Raw genomic sequence first — 11,682 nt, 5'->3', positions numbered from 1 at the left:
AGTTGCTCAGTGACGCAAACTTAGATTTCTGAAAGGGAAACAAAATTTCTCCGTTTTTCTTTTAGAGCTAAATTTTCTAAAATGTATGCATTTTTTTTAGTATTTATATGCATGGTTATTCGTGAGGCGCCATTAAGAAAATGATGAATAAAACATACACACTTATTTCATATCTAAGGGGTGTTCCAGTTTTGTGGCTGTATTTCAAATCTTACTGTATTGTGACACGTCCATTTTCGTTTCTACACATATATCTGTGGGATAGGCTAACATTTGTGGTTCATGATACGCTTGTCTCCAAAGTATATACGACTCTTTGGAGTTACGGAGTCAGTGAGTCAGTGATGAGCGTAGCTGTACGTAGGATAGGGATCACCACCGACGCATCGAGTTCCTGAGAGATTTTTCACAGCTTGTTTGCTCGGCTGACTTCAGGGAGCTGGTTGGCTGACTCGCGCCGCGCTGATTGGTGGTCCTTGACCGACGGTGCGCGGTCATCGACGAAGGACGACGCGACAGCTCCGCCTCGCAGAGCAGGTGCAGCTGGGCTGGAGTCACACGAGCATTCGGAACCGTAACCGATCTTCCGAACCGAGAATTTCGGTGCTAGTCTTCAGCGGAACCGAGAATTTCGGTCCTAGTCTTCAGCTGAACCGAGAATCACCTGCTACTTTCGCTACTACGTAGTTTTTATTATTATTAATGGTGCAGTAGTCGGTGATCCAAGTAGTAATAGTTATTTTTGAACGATTGAACAAGTTTTATTGATCAAAAGTAAAAAAAAAATTGTTAAAATTTTTTATTACAAAAAGGAATCTATTTATTAACTCTCTATTTACTCTCAACCTTACTCTCAGTCTTTAAATTAAAATTCAAAAAAGCATTTATAAGCATGCAAATTCACAGAATTATTAACTGGCATTTATTCTTCTCATAACAAACTTAAAAGAAAATAATATAGTTATTTCAAGAGTGTTGGCACAACATCCACAGACCCTAGCACACACACGGCAGTCTTGACACCGAATGGCAACCACTCCACCCGCATGATCGCCTCGCCAGAGAAGAGCATCAAGTGGAAGTAACCTTGGGCGCGCAATAAAAACGAAATTTAATGCTGTCGAAGTCGAGTCCTGACAGTACCGCGAAAGAACCGAGAATAGATTTTTAATTTTCTGGTTGTTTTAGTACTTCAAGAGTATCGGTAATCCACCGGGACTTTCGGGACCGGGGTGTCCCGGTTGTGGACCCCAGAGCGGGGACTCGTGTCCGGCGGAGACGGCTTTGTCCAGGCCTGCCCGCCTCTCGGGGCGAGCCGCGGTCCAACCAACCAGACTCACGGAAACACTTTCAAGAAAAAAATATCTCGTCGAGAAAACAAACCGCAATGAATTCCATCAAGTCCATTATTGAGTTAGATTTCGAAAAAGGACTACCTATTGCAGCCGTTAACATGGAGCGACTTTCGGGAAAAAAAAATTATATAATTTTTTCATTTCATGGTCCATATACACTAAAACCATCGTCAACTCCATTATATATAATACATTTTTATAGAAAAGAAAATGGTAATAATTTGCACAAATCACTTCCTAAGTTATACATAAACAAAAGTGATATAAATCGAACCAAAGGGGAAGGTTTTTTGAAAAATAAAAAATCCATTATACTCCCTTAGTATGAAAAATATCACATCAGTTTGAATGTATTGTTACGAATTATTAAAATGATATAATAATCGTTGTGGGAAAAATTACTAGGTTCGTAAATGGATAGCCCAATTAAAGGTTTTAAGACACAGTTTTATTGATTATCAATATTCACATCACTAAAAAATAATCTTCTAAAAAATGCCCAACGATCAATTACACTCAAAAATGTTGCTTCCCCAGTCACTAGTTTTCACACACCGCACACCTCGCTGGGCCGCACCTCTGGCGCAACTCTCACCGCAGCACCCCTCGTGGATCTCCGTCGCGGGACTCCGTCACCGCCGTCGCACTTACCTTCGCCAAGGAACCGCTTGACGCTTCGCTCGGAACTTCGCTCGGGACTCTCACCGCAACCGCGGCACTATCGCCCAGACTATCACCCCGGAACTGAACTTTCTCGCCGAGAACTCCGCCGCACCCGCGGCACTATCGCCCGTACTATCGCACCGAAACTCAACTCAACTCTCGGAGGCCGGCGTCCTGGCTTACATAGGCACAGGCGCCACTTCTAGAAGTCGCGAGCACGGCTGGGGCCTGTCGCGTCATTCCGCGCCGACTCGACGCCAGAAATATCGAGGCATGCTTCGGTAGCTCGCGTGGCAACCCGCGGAACTCCCCTACTGTAAAGGTGTCAGACAACGCCGCAAAGGCAGAGCGTCGCTAGGGGAGCGGTGGGAAGAAGGGGGTAAGCGACGACCCTTGTAATCCACCAGGCGCGCGCGGCACGTCTCACGTTGCGGCGGCCACTTGACTCCAGTGGCCGTGCGGGGCCGCCAGCCAGCTCCGAACTGCACGCGCCAGATACTTAATGAACTGTTTTTTTTTCGAACCGTAAACTGTTACGCAAGTGATCATAATAATTATGTACAAATTATAAATTGTTTACAGCTTACATGTACGATTTAGTCAACATGAGGCGACAAGAGTTATGAGGCATTAAATGCATGGGAGTTATTGTAATAATATACAGTGATAGCTCCTTAAATAATAGAAATTACAAAAAAAAGAATAAAAAATACTTTCATGACACTTAACACTGGGCCTTATCTAGAATTCTGTGAGTTCTTACAATTAATTTCACTGAGTGAATTCATGTTTATTGCACCGAATTTTCAATATTGATCCTGCTACCTTAAGAAACGTGCATAACAATGATTAAATACCCCATTTACGTAAATTTATGCTACTAAAAATTCTCTGATTAAAATGCTGACTATCGTGTACAGTGGAGATGACATCTGTGGGATTCCAATAAAACCCATGTATAATACAGTATTGCAACAAAATAATGTCCCAGTTATAAATTTTAATCGTACCTTCTTGAAGTGTTGTAGAGTGTAGGTTCAAGGTCACAATTAAAAAGTTACCCAAAGAGTTTTAGATAAGCGTATGCGCAAGTACCTTTGTTGTTTTTTTTTGCTTGCAGCGCCACCTTTGCAAAATTGCGTCTCCTGAGCGTAAAAAGAGGTTTGTGTCCTGCAATTTGCTAAGAGTAAATCTGTTATTTCAGTTCAACGTGCGTTTCGTATAAAACACATACCGGCTAGAGTTGCAACATGCTTTAAATCCAGATGACCGTTTGATTTCATAACTAACATAAAACAATTGTAACAAATTCAATAATAATCATTTACACACCAGATACTTACTGAACTGTTTTTTTTCGAACCTTTAACTGTTACGCAAGTGACCATAATTATGTACACATGCTTAACTGTTTATAGCTTGCTGCATGTAAGATTAAGTCAACATGTGGTGACAAGAGATACGAGGCATTAAATGCAAGAGTGTGGGAAGAATGGGACTTTAGGGGATGTGTGCCGTATAACTAAAGGTGCATATATTGAACAGTTGTATCATTAGTAAGAAAAACTAGGTTAGTTCACCTTCAATTTTATGCATATGTTGTAAATAGTCTAAAATAAACGGTTATAATATACCAATGATTCTGGGACAATCCTTTATGAACAACCTCTATGTTTCAGCCTGTGAAAAATGATGGCAACCTGATGTTTCGGTGAGAACGATTCTTGATAACGCGTGCGAAATTCCCCGTGAGGCCATATGTAGTTTGTCTCGTTGTAATTGGTAATTGATTTTGTAACTAGAATACTTTAAACTGAAATTTTTTTTTGAAAATGTACCAGAAATATTTATTTTTGATTACAGATATTTGTAAATTTGTACATTTACATGGAAACAACTGTATCACTTTAATATAGTGTTCGTAGTAATATGGGAATCTTACCAAAGCATTTATACTTTGTGTTTTCTAGTACTTTCAATAGTTAAATTTGATTTTATATCGTTCCCCTGAATAGTTATCCAGTTTTAGCTGCGCCAGTTAACATCATAATGAAACCAAATAAAATTCAATTCTTAAACTATTTATTATATTTTCCATAGTTTAAAGAAAATATGATTCCATGAATAATCGATGAAAATATAAAATTATGCACCAATATTTTTAAGGAAATCTCAGTATTATCTCAAAAAAACGTATTTTGTATATGCAAAAATTAACAAAGCCATGTGTTGTAAAAAGTGACAAAACCTTTCTTAGAGTACTATAAACTATTTCTTGGCAAATGGTTTCCAAAGAAACCTTTGGTAAAAGTAAAGAAATTTTTTTCTGTGCAATAAGGAGAAACTTGATTTTTTACGTTTAATTTTTTTTCTTGCCATTTTTAATGAAAAAAGTAGGTTTTTTATGAATTGAAACACATAGTTCATTAGTCAAGTAATGAACTTTTGAAATTTCAAGGCCTGATTAAACTTTTATGTAAATCAATTGGCGCCACAAACACATAATTATATTCAATATAACATGTTTTCTGTGAAACAAATTTTATTTGAGAAGTAGTTTAATAAAGGTAATTTTTCTTCTAATATCAGTGTTTAATGTTTTAAAATCATTGATTCATGCTTTCTATAAATCCATAATTTAAAAACAGTGGTTTGTGATTAGAATTTTAAAACTTTAAAACATTGCATAAAATAATTACCTACAATTGGTTTTGAACCCTCGAGGTTTGATCCCTATTTTAACCCTTTCCTTGCAATTTTTTACTCTTTCCAAAAATCATATTCTTAAAACCATAGACTTACTAGTGGGGTAAAATGTTTTCTCCGGATTTTAATTTCTTCAGTTTGGGAACCATTTGAGTTATAATGGTGTGCCATAGTAGGAACCAATAGTATTTAACGCTCCCCCCCCCCCCCTTCGTTTTTAACACTAACCAAAAATACCGCAATAAAGTTACATTTTGTTTCCAGTGGACAAAAAAACTACATTTGTCTGGTTTTGTCTCGTCTTAGTTCAAGCAAGAAATATATCCATCCTCGTGGTCCCGAAACTGACCTTTCATATTTTTTTTACTGTAACATACATTTGAAACTTTGAAAACAGATAAATTTTATTACGTTTAAAACCAAATTCGTTCATAATTCACTCAACAATATTCCTTAAAATGTAAATTAATTGTGGACGAAATATTTTCATTTCTTAATACTCTTAGATTGTATGCTGCAAAAAAACATTTATTTTTCAATAATACGCTACATCACACATTTAAGGCAAATTATACATCGCTAGCATTCAGCAATTATTGAGAATCGTGGCATATTCAACGCTCTTTATGGAAAAATTAATGTTAGGAACAGGTACATAAAAATAGTCAATACGCGTAAATATTTGTTCTGTGATCTACAAATGGCTTTGCAATAAAAATGTTAAATGTTTCTTAATTAGTGTAACTTAGAGAAAAATCATAGCCTACCATGTCACGAAAATACTTTTCATTAAGTAATCGTAAAACACCAGAGGTGTTAAATTGTTGTAGATAAGTACTTACAGATAATATTTTTATATATTTGTAATACTATAAAATATTTCATGGGTGTTTTTTTTTTTTTATCTAAATATGTTAAACTTGAAATATGTAATCATTTTTAACAAATATCGGAAGAAAAATTACCTGAATGATATTTAAAAAAATATATATATTGGTTTGATACACTGCTAATTAATTTACCCCAAAAGTGAGAAAATCGTATTTTTATTTTATTTACCAACATGAGATCTTATGGTAAGTTTAATAAAATCTTGTTTGTTAACTGTTAGAGTACAATTATTTAAAATTGTAACAATTAAATTGTAATGCGAGACATTTTTGTTTATTCAGGAAATTCAAATGATATAAAATATAAGTATATAATGATATTCTTGTAGCTTGAATGTCAGGAATCATGGTTTAATAAAATACACAATTGAGTAAATTTTTTATTTATTATTAAATGGTTGTATAGTTGTCATTGAATCATTAACAGTAACCATATATAGAGTGACATCTCTAAAAAGACACCGCAATATTCTCGAGGATCGAATTTGCAATGTCTCGAATAAGTTGAAGTTTACTTAGGAAGGGTACTTTGGAATGGGAGAAATGTATCCATCTTTCAATTTTTGTGGAAGTCCAAACACAAACGTGTTACAATAAAATATTTCCATAACATTCTTGTTTTTTTTTTCCCCTCCAAACGATGCATACCACTGATTCTCCAAAACATTATTTTTCGTTAAAAAAAATATCTGTTAATTTTAATAATTTAGAGACATTGTCGACACTGAAAACAATACAGTCTCAACATCTTGAGTGTCAAAAAGCGTTCCCTTTTACACTTGGACATTAAAATTCACTCACTCAAATGATTTCAGTCCTTCATTGTATAAATTTACACTATACATATATTATGTTTACTGTTTAGAGTCTTTAAACTGTAAGTTTTGTTGGAAACGTATGTACACAATTTGCTTTACGTATACAGATTTTACATATTTCTTAATGTCTGAATTTTCGGACCAAGTTAGAGTCAATAAAAAAGTTTTTGCATTGAGATTTTTATTATAAATTGAATGGATAGCATATGTACAACCATAGTTTTACCTAAATCATTCAGTTTTTTCAGTCAAAATTAGGTTGTTTTAAATTTAATTAATCATTGAAAATTGTAAACAAAATCAAACTTGATTTTTGTTGGGAAAATGTTCCCAATCTCGATTAATTTTTGTAAGCCCTTGTATCTGGATATCGGAACCAAATATTTAAGAAAAAGGTAATTTTCTCGTTGTAGTTAAATACAATATCTTAACATTTGTTTTTGTTGGTTTTACCTTAGTAGTACCTATCAAAATATTTTTAATAACATTGATTGAATAGGTAAAATCATAATTATAAAAAGTTATTTCAAAATAAACCCAATGTTTTATTCAATTTTAACGAAACAAAACCAACACAAAGTTATTAATTTGCTGAAGCCATCATTTATAAAAAATATTTGTTTATTAGTTCCGATGAACTGTACTTTATTTCCGTTCGGCTTGCAATCTGTTGATATTATTTTCCACGTAGTTTCATAGCTTTTTTTTAAAGTAATTAATTGCACGGAATGTTAAAAATATTCAAATATTCATAATTTTTGTGAAAATTTTTAAAAGATAGTTCATAGAGAGCGTAAATGATAGGTGAAAAAAAATTTTTACCGCAAAATTAGGTACACTTCTCAAACCAAAATGGACGCAAAGAAATGTCTCCAAAAATATCGAAACAAAAACAAAGGTATTTAAGTTTTAATGCACTTAAAAATGAAGAATTATATTAAATAACTGTTGAAATTAAACGTCTAAAAACTTTATTTATGTAACATTTTAGGGTCTACCATACTCTACTAACAAATAACTTCTTGGGCTAAATTCTATTAAAAGGTTTCAAGGCTGGTAAGTAAAAACGCTGCAACTTAGTTGAAATAATGTCATACGAAATTGTATCATATATGTAAACGTAACACTTTTCTCGTGTTTTAGAACAATTTTGTGTTCCATAAAGCATGAATGAAGTTCAAAGTAGTAAAAAACCTCTGTTATGTTTTCGATATAACTGTATATATTAATTGTTATTGAATCGTAGGCCTTGAGTCATTCATTGAAAAAAAATCCTGTTTTAATTTTAAAACTGAAACACATTTACAAGTCATAGGCATTCAAAATATCGTTTAATTGAGAGAAAATTTGAATTAATATATCAACTATATTATAAAGATTTTAATAATAAACTCGGAAATTAATATGCCGTTTAAAAGATTCTCATGAAATAAATCAATGGCGTATTTTATACGCATTAAAATACAACACAGCACAAAAATAAACATTTACACACTTCAATTGTATCCGTCCATTAAATCTTAAGAAAGTATTTATTTCGGGGATGTGAGTCACAATCTATTATTTTATAATAATGTTAACTCACTTGAAATTTTCCTGTACAAGTCTATTTAAAGTTGGGTGTATGTACAGATAAAAACACATACGATGTGTTCCTAAAGGACGAAACTAAACTGTAGATTTGTTAATACGAAAAAATATTTCTGAAAAAAAAAACACGATAAACTTCAAATGGAAGTAATTTAGACTGTAAAGAGAGGAAATTATGCCGCGCGACACCTAGCGGACAATAAACACACCAACACTCAGCGTGCCCCTCGCTGCACAAACACTGTAATTGCAGCTGCTCAGTCAGAGCAAAACGTAAAACTCATTCCTATAACTGTCACAGAGCATATATCTGTACATCAGAGACATACATTTCCGAGGATAAAAGCCGTCTGAAACTCCAGTAACTTCTGGCAGCAGGACGATCTTGGCAGTTGTGCATGTTAGGAGGCACTAGCTCAGCGGTCAGGTGACTCAACTCAGCAGATGGCTGCAGCGCTGACTTCACAGTAAACCCTTAGCAATAGGACAGACATTGCAGCGCTGATCAAATGGGTACACACGCTCAGGCTCAGCCCAGTCTGAGGCAGACTGGGTGACAGATGTCTATCGACTTATAGATGCAGGATGACCAAGTCAGTGCTGAGCAGCTGGTTGCACAAGTTCAAGACTCAGCCTTGCATGTAGGTGACTCCACTAGCGGTGTCTGAGCAGCGGAGGCGGCCTATGTGATAGTCCACATTGCCAGATGTCTAGCGACTCCCAGCTGCAGAATTGTCTGGTAGCACTGAGCAGCTGGTTGCACACATTCAAGGCTCAGCCCTGCATGTTGGTGGCTCCACTAGCAGTGTCTGAGCAGCGGAGGCTGCCTGTGTGACGGTCCACGTTGCCAGATGTCTAGCGACTTCTAGATGCAGGATGACCGTCAGTGCTGAGCAGCTGGTTGCACACATACAAGGCTCAGCCCTGCGTGCAGGTGGCTCCACTAGCTGTGTCTGAACAGCGGAGGCGGCCTGTGTGACAGTCCACGTTGCCAGATGTCTAGCGACTCCCAGCTGCAGGATTGTCTGGTAGCACTGAGCAGCTGGTTGCACACATACAAGACTAAGCCCTGCATGCAGGTGGCTCCACTAGCGGGATCTGAGCAGCGGAGGCTGCTTGTGTGAGGGTCCACGTTGCCAGATGTCTAGCGACTCCCAGATGCAGGATGACCCAAGTCAGTGCCGAGCAGCTGGTTGCAGGCTGAGCCCCGCATGCAGGTGGCTCCACTAGCGGGATCTGAGCAGCGGAGGCTGCTTGTGTGAGGGTCCACGTTGCCAGATGTCTAGCGACTCCCAGATGCAGAATGACCCAAGTCAGTGCCGAGCAGCTGGTTGCAGGCTGAGCCCCGCAAGCAGGTGGCTCCACCAGGGGACTCGGGCTGCAGCACTGCGGGGAGGGGGAGGCTGCCTACGAGCCTGTCCACGCGGCGAGCTGCCCTGCGACCCCGAGCAGCAGGACGGCCGTGGCGGTGGTGCGAGGCTGCACGCACGCGCTCAGGCCGAGTCCCGCGGACAGGTGGCTCCACCAGCGGCCAGGGATGGGCGAGGCGGCGTTCTTGCCGCGCTGCATGGCTGCCGGGTGCTCGCCTGCGAACACACACCGCCGCTTACTTTCACTCGCCCATCTGCTGCACTATAGCTAGCACGTCTTATATCCTGACACATGCATATTGTGCATTGTGCCGGAAATTAGGTATTTCGGCACGTTTATTTAATTGTTATTATAATTTTAAATTATTTTTGAAAATTTTATTTTCTATATAATTTAGTTACAAAAGGTTGATTAACACTTTGTTAGGCTGGTGTACTCTACTTAGATAAACTTTGCGCCAGTGGTTCGAGGCACCCGAGGGACCAATCTGATCTTTTGCAAGTCTAATGAAGACGTTAGCAGCCCGTATGGTATTTCTCCTGCTCGCAGTCACGTCCCTGGCCTGTAACATTATTTCCCTGCATGACTAAATTTGCCTACAACAGCTCTGGACGAGTTGTTACTACTTCTCAGAGACGAGCGTAGAACAGCGCTTACCGTCAAGCATATGTCTTAGGTTCACTCCTCGAAAGTCACGTTAGGTGGCTCGTTCCCAGCCTAGTTGCGTTTTTTGTCCACCCCCCACCCCCCTCAGTTCTCAGAATTTAGCCCAGGATTATTGACCTGACGTGAACCCCGCCAGGCAGCAGCCGACTTCAAGGACGATTTTCCATAGAAAAAATATGTGCAAAGATGGACCACCCACCACATCTAACGGCAGAAATAGTAACGTCTGCTCTTGTAGCCAGCGAGTGGAGCTGACGCCCACGACCCCTATTGGCGATTTTGCTAACGTCCTTCTTGCCTTCCCCTTGAGGCCGCCAGAGAGCAGCACCCCTGCGCCATAAGGCCCTATGCTTCCCACTCACGTCCTGTAAAAGTCAATCCTATGTAACTTTCTGTGCCTGCCGGTAGAGAGCGCGGCAGTCGCTCTTCGGCGCAAACAACTGAAGTCGTGCTTATGACCACCTCGGTCTCCTCCGGAAGTTTCCGGCCCTGAGCCGAACCTTCCCCCTCTTTTCCCTAGGGCTGACCGCCCGTTTTAATCAGGAGTTTTGTCCGCCGTCGCGGCACTCTGACTTCGGCTACTTACAGCATCATTTCGGCGTCCCCTCTGTTAAGAAACTTTTTTGCGGCAACGACGAACACTTTCGAATAAGAAATGTAGTCAGCTGGTTAAGGGATGTGATCCCAGCTTCTAAATTCAGTAGTAGCCAGTCAGTCGTAGTAATTAGAAAACAAATTATGTTTTAGTTTAAAGTTTGTTAATTTTTTTTATCTTTCTAAATCTGCGTCATCCGCGCAATTCTCGGTCCGCGCCTTTCGGATGACTGCGCGAGACATTTCCTGAGTCCAGGAGCTAAACCCTGTTTGTTGAATACTTAGGTCTCTTTTCCCTCCCCAAATTCCCCTTTGTTAGCCTTTTCGCACCGACTGTGTTTGACTGTCTGGAAGCAGGTCTAATTCGTTGGAATTTGGCTTGTGTTTCAGACAGGGTCCAACATTTGGGCGCCGAAATTGCACCCATCATGTTGTCCAGGACCTTGAGCTTCGAGTCTCTATAAGAAGAGCTTCCCCCCGGCCAGTTGTCTAACTTTGAAGCCCCGGGTGATATTTAAAATATAACTTCTCCATACAACCAACGAAAGAACTTACCTTAATTTATACCAGCGAGCAGTGCCAAAGAGAACTTAACAAATAAGAATACCTATGTGAAATTGTTACAGTAATGAGTGGACGAACCTAACCTGCTATAAAATGTTATTTTTTTTGTTAAAAGTATAGTATAATGTGTGTTAATAATATCGGGCCAGCCCCCCTTTTAATAACTTTTATATATTGTAAATACCTTTTATTGTAAACCAAAACAAAGGGAATAAACAGATTTATTTAATTCATTTAAATAAAACAGGAAACCTATAGACCAATCATCTTATGTAGTGAGTTATTTATTTATCATTTACCTATATCTATTTAAACGATCCACTAGCTCCCAAGTTGCCTGTGTGCAGGGAGTATAAAATTGTCTTGTTCACCACCTCGTGCCACCTCTGGTAGTACTTGTTTTTTTATTTTTTTTTATAATTTTGCTCAGCTGTTTCCTATTCCTTTTTTTATTAAATTAAAATA

The 11,682-nt window shown here is 38.4% G+C and overlaps 1 protein-coding gene across 1 annotated transcript in view; it reads right to left on the bottom strand.

Annotated features, from left to right (window-relative positions):
* Positions 1-5,981: 5,981 nt before the first annotated feature.
* LOC134527544 (lachesin-like) overlaps positions 5,982-11,682 on the bottom strand; it is a 384,121-nt gene continuing 378,420 nt past the window's right edge. The window contains exon 5 of the mRNA XM_063360312.1: positions 5,982-9,608. Within this exon, the coding sequence (XP_063216382.1) occupies positions 9,430-9,608 (179 nt within the window). The 3' untranslated portion in view covers positions 5,982-9,429. The remainder of the gene's footprint in view (positions 9,609-11,682) is intronic.

The sequence above is a fragment of the Bacillus rossius genome, chromosome 1, assembly GCF_032445375.1.
Source record: "Bacillus rossius redtenbacheri isolate Brsri chromosome 1, Brsri_v3, whole genome shotgun sequence".
Taxonomy (NCBI): domain Eukaryota; kingdom Metazoa; phylum Arthropoda; class Insecta; order Phasmatodea; family Bacillidae; genus Bacillus; species Bacillus rossius.
Note: the sequence above shows the minus strand (reverse complement) of the source record. Positions and strands in the feature narration are given on the sequence as shown.